General features: G+C 47.0%; 1 protein-coding gene across 1 annotated transcript in view; it reads right to left on the bottom strand.

Moving 5' to 3' along the window:
• nt5dc3 (5'-nucleotidase domain containing 3) overlaps nucleotides 1-14,221 on the bottom strand; it is a 35,115-nt gene that overhangs the window by 15,887 nt on the left and 5,007 nt on the right. Inside the window, exons 2-4 of the mRNA XM_080191316.1 lie at nucleotides 13,587-13,771; nucleotides 4,596-4,670; nucleotides 620-675 (exon numbers count right to left, since the gene is read on the bottom strand). Of these exons, the coding sequence (XP_080047442.1) occupies nucleotides 620-675; nucleotides 4,596-4,670; nucleotides 13,587-13,771 (316 nt within the window). The remainder of the gene's footprint in view (nucleotides 1-619; nucleotides 676-4,595; nucleotides 4,671-13,586; nucleotides 13,772-14,221) is intronic.

Genomic DNA, 14,221 nt, shown 5'->3' with positions numbered 1-14,221 from the left:
GAGAATCTGGTTTCTGGCGACACGGTGGCACAGTGGTTAGCCTCACAGCGCCAGGGGCCAGGCTTTGATCATTGTTGGTGCGGAGTTTGCACATTGTCCCCGTGTCTGTGTGGGTTTGCTCCGGGTGCTCCAATTTCCTCCCTCAGTCCAAAGATGCGCAGGTTAGGTTGATTGGCCATGATAAATTGTCTCTAGTTTTGGGGGGATTAGCAGGGTAAATATGTGGGGTTATAGGAATAGGGTGGGATTGTTGCCAGTGCAGACCTGATGGACCGAATGGCCTTCCTCTATACTGTAGGGATTCTACGAATAGTCTAATGACAATACCACTAGGCTCCCCTGGACAAATTAACATACTTAATGTTGAATAAATATATTACCTGCCATAGTCTGTGAGTTCTAACCTGAATCCCATGTTGTCATTCCAAAGTGTGGTAGTTTAGCGCGAGTTTGTGTTTTAATCAGATTACTCTGACTGGGTTGCATATTAATTCACAGATTGTGAAATTCTGCAAGGAGAGATTACTGGAAAACTCAGCTCACGGTGGATAAGATCCACTTACCTTTAGCCAGTGTGAAACCGAGAGAAAGTGAGCAAACAAATCAACAAACACAATACCTGTAAATGGTTCCTAACTGAATGTAATGAAAGGCATCAATCTTCATCACTATTCCCTGGAATCAAAATGGAGAAAAAGAGCCATTGTCATTCCAAAATACAAAAGTGATTATTCGCACCCATTTTTTGTTTAAACACCAAATCCTTTGGCATATTAATGTGCCTTGGTGTCTCAGTGTCTTGGCGTTTATTGGTAGGGGGATTGAATTTAGGAGCCGCAGTATCATGTTGCAACTGTACAAGACTCTGGTGCAGCCGCACTTGGAGTATTGTGTGCAGTTCTGGTCCCCACATTATAGGAAGGATGTGGAGGCATTGGAGAGGGTGCAGAGGAGGTTTACCAGGATGTTGCCTGGTATGGAGGGAAGGTCCTATGAGGAGAGACTGAGGGATTTGAGGTTGTTTTCGTTAGAAAGAAGGCGGCTAAGAGGGGACCTTATTGAAACATATAAGATGATTAGAGGTTTAGATAGGGTGGACAGTGATAGCCTTTTTCCTCGGATGGAGAAAGCTAGCACGAGGGGGCATAGCTTTAAATTAAGGGGTGGTAGTTATAGGACGGATGTCAGGGGTAGGTTCTTTACCCAGAGGGTGGTGAGGGATTGGAATGCCCTGCCTGCTGCAGTTGTAAATGCGCCTAGTTTGGGGGCGTTTAAGAGATCCGTGGATAGGTTTATGGATGGAAAGGGTTTGGTTTAGGTTAGAGGGTCATTGCTTTTTAACCGGTCGGTGCAACATCGTGGGCCAAAGGGCCTGTTCTGCACTGTAATGTTCTATGTTCTATATATTTCAATATTCTAATGCCAAACTTCCACGGAGGTCAGTCTGTGCTTGCTAGCAACACGGAGAACTTAGGACCAAGGTTGTGTGTGGGATAACCGCCACAGTGGTCAGCACTGCTACCTCACGGCGCCAGGGACCCGGGTTCGATTCCACCTTCGGGTGACTGTCTGGGAGATTGCACATTCCCCCCATGTCTGCGTGGGTTTCCTCCAGGTGCTCCGGCTTCCTTAGGTTAGGTGCAGGTTAGGTGGATTGCCCATGCTAAACTGTCCCTTAGCGTCCCAAAGATATGTAGGTCAATAGGTGGGGATAGGATCGAAAAGAGGGAAGCCTGGGTAAGATGCTCTGTCGGAGGGCTGGTGCAGCCTCGATGGGCCGAATGGCCTCCTTCTGCACTGTAGGGATTCTACGATTCTAATTTTAAGAAAAAATTCATACTTAGGATGAGGGCATTGCTGACAATAATTGCAAACTCTTGAGATGGTGAACTGCCTTCCTGGAATCATAGAAAACATAGATTCCCTACAGTGCAGAAGGAGGCCATTCAGCCCATCGAGTCTGCACCAACAACAATCCCACCCCAAGCCTTATTCCCGTAACCCCACACATTTACTCCGCTAATCCCGCTAACCTACACATCCCGGGACACTAGGAGGCAATTTAGCACGGCCAATGCACCGAACCCACACATCTTTGGAAGGAAACCCACGCAGACATGGGGAGAACATGCAAACTCTGTACAGACAGTGACCCAAGCTCGGAATTCAACCCAGGTTCCTGGAGCTGTGAGGCAGCAGTGCTAACCACTGTGCCACCATGCCGCCCCATTTGAAGTCTGTGTGGATAATTAGGGATCTTCATAATTTTGACCCATCAATTAGCCAATATACCTAAGGTGCACGACTTGGAAGAGAACTAGAAGTGGGGGATGGTATTCTCATTGTGGGGCTGGGCTCAAGGCAAAAGCACCTGTGATAAATATCAAAAATAGATTCTGTTTCAGAAAAGCAACACTAATTAAGATGAAATCTAACGGTTTGAGAAGCATCACAGGGTTGGCTGACTTGACCACACCCCTGTGGTTTTCAGTGAAGTAGACACAGTAACCAGCTCGCTCAGAAGGGCCTCCTGCTTCAGCCACCCCCAGGCAGCTGCCTCTGAGTAACTGATAAAGTGGCAAATGCGGGGTCACTTCTAACGTTTAAGAAAAACTTGGACGGGTTCATGGACGAGAGGGGTGTGGAGGGATATGGTCCAAGTGCTGGTCATTGGGACGAGGCAAAAAATGGTTCGGCACAGACAAGAAGGGCCAAAAGGCCTGTTTCTGAGCTGTAAATTTTCTATCTATGGTTCCTAACGGTTCACTCGGCAGAGAAGAGGCTAAGGGAGCCTCTGTACAAAGGACAGTAGGACTAGGGGGCACAGCCTCAAGATAAAGGGGAGGCGGTTTAGAACGGAGTTGAGGAGGAACTTCTTCACTCAAAGGGTGGTGAATCTCTGGAATTCTCTGCCCGTTGAAGTGGTGGAGGCTGCCTCACTAAATATTTTTAAGAAGCGGGTTGATGGGTTTTTGATAAGCGAGGGGATTAAGGGTTATGGGGAGAGGGCGGGAAAGTGGAACTGAGCCACGACAGATCAGCCATGATCTTATTGAATGGCGGGGCAGGCTCGAAGGGCTAGATGGCCTACTCCTGCTCCTATTTCTTATGTTCTTATTTTCTTATGTTCAAAGGAGGCCCATGGACTTTTGATAAGGGGGCCTGGAGAACATCAAAGCAGGGCACATATCTGTTCATGGGATGAGCCCAAAGCTTCATGATGCCCTGTTACTAACTTCACTGGATCTATATGTAATGTGTGTACTCTATAACTCATGACTGTGTGTCCAGCCGGATGTGCTGAGTCACTGTATAAGATTTAATCATTTTCTTTGCTCGTTGGAGTTGCACATGGTCACTTCCTGTGGCTTCTCCCCGCTGCTGTAACTGTTTGTCGATTGAGAGTTGGATGATGCTTTTGAGTTTGCTCTCCCGAACACTCAGGGAAGGAGAGGTGGTAGTTCAATGGTAGCGTCACTGGACTGGTAATCCGGAGCTCCAGCCTAAAGCTCTGGGGAAATGGATTCCAGTCCCACCAGGGAAGCTAGTTTTCAAGTTGTTTTTTGTAGTTTATTTCAGTTAGCAACGGAGAATGATTACCCCCACCATCCAAATCATTGGTGGACATGTTTCAGGTCTACAATTTAAACATTGGATGGGGTTTTCCGGCCACACTTGCCCCAAGTCTGGAAAATCCCGCCCAAGGTCAACAGACCTTTGCATGTTCCTGTCCCGTCCGCTACTATTCCCATAGCGACCAGGACTGGGAAAGTCCAATCAAATAATCAAGGAGAAGCCATGCCTTCGTACACCAGTTCTATTCCCGGAGAGGAACATTGGGATGCGTGGCTCCCATATTTTGGCTCTGAGTTCCACCTCCCCCATTGCCAGGTTGCTACGGTGACCATTCCAAGTGGAGGGTGAAATGGCCTCTGCTCTGCAGCCTTTACACACCAAGGTTGGCATCAGAGGTCACATGACTATGGCAAGGCCAGTCGATGTGGTGTTAACGTAGGTGGCAGATTCCAATGCCAGCCTGCAATGATGCCCTGCGATTGACTCAAGGAACCTAAGAGTAAGAAGGTAAGGTCGCCACAGTCCCAGATGACCCTAGGCTGCTCTCTCTCCCCTTTGAAAGGGAAAAGCTGACTGGTGCTGATTTAACCTAAGGATCACCAGACCTCAGGCAAGGTTGAGAAGGGCGAGGGGGCCTTCATGACTAACCTCAGCCCGTAGGGGAATCGAACCCATGCCACTGGTGCATCTCTACATCACGGACCAGCCGTCCAGCCACCTGAGCTGAACCGAACCCTCCAAGGAATAATGAGCCAACATCCCTTCTCCTGATGGGCTCCACTAGGGAAGCGGGTGTGTGGCATTAACTCTGGGAGAGAGAGCAGACGTGGATCCAGCCGTGCTGCCTCAGTAGTTGAATACCCTTGCCCGTGTTAAATTTCTATACCGTCACAGTGCGGTCTCGCTGGGGTGATACATCGGCAAGAGTCAGCGCCTTTGGGAGGGTGGGAGGAGAGGTCTTCTCTTTGGGAGAGAAAGAAATGAAACACAGGCGCCATTAAAGTGACAAAAACACTCACCTTTTGTACATCATAGTGAAGTCCACGTATCACAAAGTTGGGATTATAATCATAGTCCCGCAGATCTTCTGGGTACTAAAGATTAAATCAAACACATTCCATTACAACAATGTAGTACATTCCACTGGAGTCAAGGGTGGGGCTGATTTTAAATGACGCACACATATTCCTTCCCTTGGACTGACTAATTTTCAAAACCAAGTAACCCATCTACAATTATTTTTGCTTTAGACATTCAGTAATAAAACATGAAGAGCATCAACGTTAACTACCTTTTTTAAGTAATTGTAATAACATTTCCTGCACTGAAGTAATCAGATAAAAAGGTCACCCGTAATGAACCAACTTGAGTCTAGTTCAGCTATTGGAGATGAATTAGCAGTTACATGTGACTTAGTCTTGTCCCTCTTAATAGGTAACCTGCACTAGAATTATCTTAAACCAAGTATGGTTATGTAGGATTCGTCACAAGTTGACTTTATGTGGCGCCCTTAAAGTAGCAAAATGCCCCAAGGTACTTTACAGGTGGCACAGCGGTTAGCACTGCTGCCTCACAGCGCCAGGGACCCGGGTTTGATTCCCGGCTTGGGTCACTGACTGTACATTTTCCCCGTGTCTGCGTGGGTTTCCTCCAGATACCCCGGTTTCCTCCCACACTCCAAAGATGTGCAGGTTAGGTGGATTGGCCATGCTAAATTGCCCCTTTGAATACCACACTGTGTAGGTTAGGAGGTAGGGAAATGGTAAATGTGTGGCATTACAGGAAAGGGCCTAGGTGGGATCCTCGGAGAATCAGTATGGGCTCAATGGGCCAAATGGCCTCCTTCTGCGATAGAATTCTGTGATTCTATTCAATGATTCAGCCCATAGTGTTTAATATTAAATAGCACATCAGATACCATGTGCATCTTCTGATAGGATGGTGGAAGAGGCTAAAATTTGTTTGCACACTTTTGGGTGGTTTTATTTCTACAACAAGAGGTCTCACAACACCAGGTTAAAGTCCAACAGGTTTATTTGGAATCACGAGCTTTTGGAGTGCTGACCCTTCATCAGATAACTCTCAGGAGGCCACTCACCTGATGATGGAGCGGCGCTCCGAAAGCTCGTGATTCCAAACAAACCTGTTGGACTTTAACCAGATGTGTGAGTCTCCTTATTGTGCGTACCCCAGTCCAACGCCGACATCTCCACATCACAGCTTTATTTCTACAGGAAGGCCATATCCTCTATATATGCAGCCGTCCAGCCAATCACATGCCTCCTTTTGGGTTCAAGGTCCTGACATCCTACAGCCGGCAGCCTGCCCACTGATACAGAAATCAAATTGGATAAAGCACTGATTGGTGGACTTTGTGACTAAGCTTAATACAGCACTTTATCCTATCTCCCCAGAAGGGCAATTTAAGAACATAAGAAATAGGAGCAGGAGTAGGCCATCTAGCCCTTCGAGCCTGCCCCACCATTCAATAAAATCATGGCTGATCTGAAGTGGCTCAGTTCCACTTTCCCACTCTCTCCCCATAACCCTTAATTCCCTTGTCTGTCAAAAACCTATCTACCCGTGACTTAAATATATTTAGCGAGGCAGCCTCCACCACTTCAACGGGCAGAGAATTCCAGAGATTCACCACCCTTTGAGTGAAGAAGTTCCTCCTCAACTCTGATCTAAACTGCTCCCCCCGCTTATCTTGAGGCTGTGTCCTCTAGTCCTGCTATCCTTTCTGAGTGGGAAGAATCTCTCTACCTCTACCCTATCCATCCCTTTCATTATCTTATACATCTCTATAAGATCCCCCCTCATCCTTCTAAACTCCAACGAGTACAGACCCAGTCTATTTAGTCTCTCCTCATAGGCCAACCCCCTCATCTCTGGTATCAGCCGAGTGAACCTCCTCTGCACTCCCTCCAAGGCCAATATATCCTTGCGCAAGTGCGGTGACCAAAACTGCACACAGTACTCCAGCTGCAGCCTCACCAGTGCCCTGTACAGTTGCAGCAAGACCTCCCTGCTTTTATATTCAATCCCCCTCGCTATAAAGGCCAAATTTAATAAACAAATACACCCCACCTCAACACTGGCCCTTCAAAGCCAATCATTTCTAAATTAAGGTGCGCTTTGAAGTGAGCGGGATTTCTTTTCTGATTCCACCTGTTACTCAGGAGATTTCAGGAGATTGGTGTAACCCCCTTCATTTAAAGGGAACATCCCGGGAAAGACAGAGCGGAAAGCAGGGCTCTGGGCACGGTAAGTAGACAGATGTAGCTTGGGATCCTCACGGTTCCTTTATTCTGTTCTAGGAATTGCACGTCAGGAAGGGGCAGCCGTGGGGGTGGTGGGGGGAGTGGGGGTGGCAGTGGAAATGATGGCCTGAAATTTACCAGAACTATGCCAGGGCTAAAATGGTTAAATTAGGAGAGTGTCTTGCGTAAACCAGACTTGCATTCCCTTGAGTAAACGTGACTAACGATTGATTTAATTGGGATAGAAGGAGGCCGATCAGCCCATCGAGCTTGCACTGGCCACAATCCCACCCAGGCCCTACTCCCCGTTATGCCACATATTTACCCTGCTAATCCCCCTGACAGTATGGGCAATTTAGTATGGCCAATGCACCTAACCTGCACAATTTTGGACTGTGGGAGGAAACTGGAGCATAAGAATAAGAACATAAGAACATAAGAAATAGGAGCAGGAGTAGGCCATCTAGCCCTTCGAGCCTGCCCCGCCATTCAATAAGATCATGGCTGATCTGTCGTGGCATCCAGGGGAAACCCACGCAGACACAGGGAGAAGGTACAAACTCCACTCAGACAGCGAGACCAGAATTGAACTCAGGTCCCTGGCGCTGTGAGGCAGCGGTGCTAACCCAGGTTTACAGATGATTAAAGGATTTAATAGTTTCTCTCTGTCTACCCTATTTGCTGCGGTGGGGAATTCTGTACAAGAGGCCTCTGAAGCATCACAGATGCCAGTCTCCAGCCACTTTGATTCACTCCACGTGATATCAAGAAACAGACAAAGGCACTGGATACTGCAAAGGCAATGGGCCCTGATAATATTCCGGCAATAATACTGAAGACTTGTGCTCCAGAACTTGCCGCTCCTCTAGCCAAGCTGTTCCAGTAGTTACAACACTGGCATCTACCCAGAGATGTGGAAAATTGCCCAGGTACGTCCTGTACACAAAAAGCAGGACAAATCCAACCCGGCCAATTACTGCCCAAATCAGTCTGCTCTCGACCATCAGTAATGTGATAGATGGAGGTCATCGACAGTGCCATCAAGCAGCGCCAACTCAGCAATAACCAGCTCAGTGACGCCCAGTTTGGGTTTCGCCAGGGTCACTCAGCTCCTGACCTCATTACAGCCTTGGTTAAAATTTGGATAAAAGAGCTGAACTCCATAAGTGAGGTGAGACAGACAGCCGTTGACATCATGGTCACATTTGGCTGTGTGGCATCAAGGAGCCCTGGCAAAACTGGAGTCAATGGGAGTCAGGGGGAAATCTCTCCTCTGGTTGGAATCATACCCGGTACATAGGAAGGTGGTTGTGGTGGTTGGAGATTAATCATTTCAGCTCAGGATACCACTGTAGGAGTTTCTCAGGCTAATGTTCAAGGCCCAACCCATCTTCAGCTGCTTCATCAACGACCTTCCTGCCATTATAAGGTCAGAAGTGGGGATGTTCGCAGATGACTGCACAATGTTCAGCACCATTCGCGACTCCTCAGAACTCGAAGCAGCCCATGTCCAAATGCAGCAAGATAATATCCAAACTTGGGCCGACAAGTAGCAAGTAATATTCACGCCGCACAAGGACGAGGCAATGACCATCTCCAACCAAGAGAGAATCTAATCATTACCTGTTGACTTTCAATGGCATTACCATTGCTGAATCCACCACTAACAACATCCTGGAGGTTACTATTGACCAGAAATTGAACTGGACCAGCCGTATAAATACTGCGACTACAGGAGCCGGTCATAGGCTAGGAATCCTGTGCTGAGTTACACACCTTCTGACTCTCCAAAGCCTATCCACTATCTACATAGCACAATAAAGGCTGTAATGGAACATTCTCCACTTGCCTGGATGGGTGCAGCCACAACAACACTTAAGAAGCTTGACACCACCCAGGACAAAGCAGCCCACTTGATTAGCATCATATCTACAAACATTCACTCCCTCCACCTGTGAAGTCGTACGAACGAAGTAATGGGAAAATTGATCAACTGTTTGGTACAAAATAAGGAAAGCTGACCAAGCTATTCCAAAATGCCTGACCCCTGTAAGACCTGATAAGGCTGACTCCGCATAACCTAGGGCTGTATGAGTAAGACAAGATAAGATCAGGGATGAAGGGAGTCACCGACCTTCTTCTGTTCTATCAGAAGACAGGATAAAGGTGTGACTGATGAGACAAAGAGTTCTAGGAGGTCAGCAGGTTGTACCATGATTTATGACATTGGTTATGACGCTACTACTGATCGAATTCCTGACTAAGCTCTGGTCACGCAAACTGATAATGATTGTGTATAATTACTGAGCTGATTCTTTATGTAGGCGCAGACTTGAGACAGAATTAGCAAGTCGTAATGACTGCTCTCCAAACTCAAGTCACTGCCAATACTGCATGCAGTCTTTCGTAAATAAAGACTAGTTATTTTGTTGGAATTACTTTTGTTGGGTCTTAGTGTCACAGTCAAGAAGCAGGAAATTTCCACTTCAACACACCAGCGACGCACAGTAGAAGCAGTGTGTACCATCTACAAGGAATTCATCAACACATTCCAAACCCAAGACCACTACTATCTAGAAGGGTTAGGGTACAGCAGTAACACGTGACTACCACATGGAGGTCATATGTGACTGATGGAGTGGTTCCCCTCCACTCATCATCCTAATTTTTTTTAAATGAATTCTTGGGGTGTAGTGTCGTTGACTAAGCCAACCTTTATTGCACATCCCTAATTGTCCTTAAAAAAGTGATGGTGAGCTGCCTTCTTAGCTGACCCCCAGAACTGACTTAGAAATATAGTGCTTCACTGTGGCTGGATCAAAATCCTGGAACTCCCTCCCGAACAGCACTGTGGGTGTAGCTGGCCCACACAGACTGTAGCCGTTCAACAAGCAGCTCATCACCACCAAAAATACTTTCAATTACAGCCAGACCATTCAGCAAATGAAAGTCAGGAAAACCACTTACATACAAATAGAGAAAAGTCATGGTCCATTGTGTCAATGTTGGGTACCATTATCCAGTGAGAACTGAAGACTGAATAGGGCGGCACGGTGGCGCAGTGGTTAGCACTGCTATCTCACAGCACCAGGGACCTGGATTCAAGTCCCGGTTTGGGTCACTGTCTGTGTGGAATCTGCACATTCTCCCCGTGTCTGCGTGGGTTTCCTCTGGGTGCTCCAGTTTCCTCCCACATTCCAAAAGAGGTGCTTGTTAGGTGCACTGGCCACGCTAAATTCTCCCTCAGTGTACCTGAGGCACCTGGATACCAGGGATTCCTCAGACATTGGGAGGGGAAAGGAGTGTAAAGACTTCAATCATACCATTGAGGTTGACCTATTGGAGTATGAGCTCCCTGATTAAGGATCCAATTGATGGGCCAATCAGGGAGTCTTTGCCTTGTATTTAACCAGGAGTGTCAGTTCCTCTGACACCCTCAGGTAACTGACTGATAGCACTCTGTGCGGCTGTTAGAGTTTGTAAATAAAGGGATTTTGATGAAATGGTTTCTGCCTCCGAAGACTTATTACAGCACCCGAACAGGCACTGGAGTGTGGCAATGAGGGGATTTCACAGTAACTTCATTGTGGTGTTAATGTAAGCCTACTTGAGACTAATAAATAAGAAATAAATAAATACCTTCAAAAGTAAGGGATGAGTGGAGTGGGGGGGAAATATTGAAGCTAATTAATCAGCAATTCTTAACAACTTACAGGAAAACAATTTAATTTTGCCAGTTTCAAAAGTTCTAGCTCTGCTGCAAGTGTTAAAATTGTATTTACTAAATATGCAAATCCAATAAGTGTTTACCTTGACTAATACCACAAATACAAACCGGAAGGGTGGGGAAAATGTAATGGGGGAACAAGGTGTGGAGAGAACCCACCCCACTGGACAAATAGCTAGTTAACTGAGGAATCAAATGCAATGATTAGTGTTCGGCACACAGGTCCTGTGGAGGAATTCAGCAGTGCATTCATCACCAAGGTGACGCTATTGCTTTAAGTTTGAGCAACACATTGAAGTAACAATGCTTCCATTGTGAGTAGCTTGAAGTCTTGGCGGCTGTGCCAAGCCAATCACAAACAAGTACCGGTTTTATCCCCCCGCAAACTAATAATTCCGAGGCTAGAACCTTCGAATCACACAGTGCAGATGAGGCCCTTCGGCCCATCGACTCTGTGCCGGCATGTGACTTCCCACCTAATCCCATTTACCAACACTTGGTCCATAGCTCTGAATATTATGTTATGCCAAGTCCTGGTTGGACATCATAGAATCCCTGCAATGCAGAAGGAGGCCATTCAGCCCATCGGGTCTGCACCAACCACAATCCTGCCCAGGCCCTATTCTTGCACAGTACATAAGAACATAAGAAAATAGGAGCAGGAGTAGGCCATCTAGCCCTTCGAGCCTGCCCCGCCATTCAATAAGATCATGGCTGATCTGTCGTGGCTCAGTTCCACATTCCCGCCCTCTCCCCATAACCCTTAATCCCCTCGCTTATCAAAAACCCATCAACCCGCGTATTAAAAATATTTAGCAAGGCAGCCTCCACCACCTCAACGGGCAGAGAATTCCAGAGATTCACCACCCTTTGAGTGAAGAAGTTCCTCCTCAACTCCGTTCTAAACCACCCCCCCTTTATCTTGAGGCTGTGCCCCCTAGTCCTACTGTCCTTTCTGAGCAGGAAGAGTCTCTCCACCTCTATCCTATCCATCCCATTCATCATCTTATACGTCTCAATGAGATCTCCCCTCGTTCTTCTAAACGCTAACGAGTACAAGCCTAGTTTATTCAGCCTCTCCTCATAGCTCAACCCCCTCAACTCTGGTATCAGCCTAGTAAACCTCCTCTGCACTCCCTCCAAGGCCAAAATATCCTTGCGTAAGTGCGGCGACCAAAAGTAGGTGCAGCACAGTAGGTGCGGCACGGTGGCATAGTGGTTAGCACTGCTGCTTCACAGTTCCAGAGTCCTGGGTTCGATTCCTGGCTCAGGTCACTGTCTGTGCGGAGCTTGCACATTCTCCTCATGCCTGCGTGGGTTTCCTCTGGGTGCTCCGGTTTCCTCCCACGGTCCAAAGTTGTGCGGGTTAGGTTGATTGGCCTAAGAAATTGCCCCTTGTGTCCAGGGATGTGTAGGTCAGAGGGATTAGTGGGTATAATATGTAGGGATATGGGGGTAGAGCCTGGGTGGGATTGTGTTTGGTGCAGACTCGATGGGCCGAAGGGCCTCTTTCTGCACTGTAGGGTTCTATGGTTCCCATAACCCACATATTTACCCTGTTCATCCCGTGACACTAGAGTCAATTTAGCGTGACCAATCAACCTAATCAGTTCCACACACAAATGTCTAAATGAAAAGAAATGGCATCACCTTTTGTTACAGAAGTATTATTATAGGTAGGCGCTTCCACAAACAACCTCCCACAAACAATGTAAATGAAGGGAAAGAAATTTTAAAAAGTGTAAAAATCATTTTGTGATAATCTTCCTTTTCCTCATCCTTCCACAGGGTATGGGTGTCACTGGCAAGGGTAACGTTTTCTGCCCTTTTCCACTGACTGCACCACTTGCCACCAGGAAACACACACTGGAGGTTATCCATCAGCAGGAACAGAAAATCCCGGAGGCAAGAATAGGTGGAGGATTGTGGCCTAATTTGAATTGGGTTCAAGAACATCATAGAATGCCTACAGTGCAGAAGAGGCCATTGAGTCTGCATCGACTCACTGACAGGGTCTCTTATCCAGGTTCTCTCCCCTGCCCTGTCTCTGCAGTCCTACACGTGGCTAATCCACTTGACCTACACTAAGGCACAATTTAGCCTAGCCAATCCACCTAACCTGCACATCTTTGGACTGTGAGAGGAAACCAGAGCATCCGGAGGAAACCCACGTAGACACAGGGAAAATGTGCAACCTCCACACAGTTTCCCACGGCTGGAATTGAACCTAGATCCCTGGCTCTGACACGGTATCTTACCCAGGCTCTCTCCCCCTTCTTATCTCTGCAACACTACACATTTCCCATAATCCACCTGACCTACACTAAGGGGCAATTTAGCATGGCCAATCTACCCAACCTGCACATCTTTGGACACTAAGGGGTAATTTAGCATGGCCAATCTACCTAACCTGCACATCTTTGGGTATTAAGGGGCAATTTAGCATGGCCAATCTACCTAACCTGCACATCTTTGGGTATTAAGGGGCAATTTAGCATGGCCAATCTACCCAACCTGCACATCTTTGGACATTAAGGGGCAACTTAGCATGGCCAATCTACCTAACCTGCACATCTTTGGATACTAAGGGGCAATTTAGCTTGGCCAATCATCTAATCTGCACATCTTTGGACATTAAGGGGCAATTTAGCTTGGCCAATCATCTAATCTGCACATCTTTGGACATTAAGGGGCAATTTAGCTTGGCCAATCATCTAATCTGCACATCTTTGGACATTAAGGGGCAATTTAGCATGACCAATCCACCTAAAGTACATACCTTTGGACACTAAGGGACAAGTTAGCACGGCCAGTCCACCTAACCTGCACATCTTTGGACTGTGGGAAGAAACCAGAGTGCCTGGAGGACACCCACACAGACACAGGGAGAACGTGCAAACTTCCACAATTTCCCACGACTGGAATTGAACCCAGGTTCCTGATGCTGTGAGGCAGCAATGCAAACCACCGTGCCACGTTGACGCCCATACGTTAAAATTGTCTGAGCACTGGATACTCACTTTATGCTGCTGAATGAGGATTTCCCGTGCCGCGTTGAAGATCAGAGTGTGCAAGTTGTTGGAGTAAAAGGCTAGCGTGTAGTCATAGTCAAAACCGTAAATCTCAATGTCTGAGAGACAGACCTCATTGTTGGCAAATATTCCATCTGGATTCAGAAAGTTCGCTCTTCCTGGAAAGATCAGGTCTGTGAAATTGAGGATATAAATGTGCTGTTAGTTATTATTCTATAAACATTTACCCTACACAAAACATCCCATTTCCTCATTCTGTCGCATAACTGGCAAATGGAATTAGGATGTGGAGATGCCGGCGTTGGACTGGGGTAAACACAGTAAGAAGTCTCACAACACCAGGTTAAAGTCCAACAGGTTTATTTGATAGTAAATGCCACGAGCTTTCAGAACACTGTTCCTTTGTTAGGTGAGTGGAAAGTTCTGATCAGATCTCTCCACTCGCCTAACGAAGGAACAGCGTTCCGAAAGCTCGTGGCGTTTACTATCAAATAAACCTGTTGGACTTTAACCTGGTGTTGTGAGACTTCTTAAATGGAATTAGGTACAGACCAGTCTCAAACCAATGAATGGTGAAGACGTGAAGGGGCTGAACAGCCTCCACCTTTTCCTGTGTTGTGAGA

This window comes from Carcharhinus amblyrhynchos, chromosome 6, assembly GCF_965287045.1.
Source record: "Carcharhinus amblyrhynchos chromosome 6, sCarAmb.v2.hapA, whole genome shotgun sequence".
Classification (NCBI taxonomy): Eukaryota; Metazoa; Chordata; class Chondrichthyes; order Carcharhiniformes; family Carcharhinidae; genus Carcharhinus; species Carcharhinus amblyrhynchos.
Note: the sequence above shows the minus strand (reverse complement) of the source record. Positions and strands in the feature narration are given on the sequence as shown.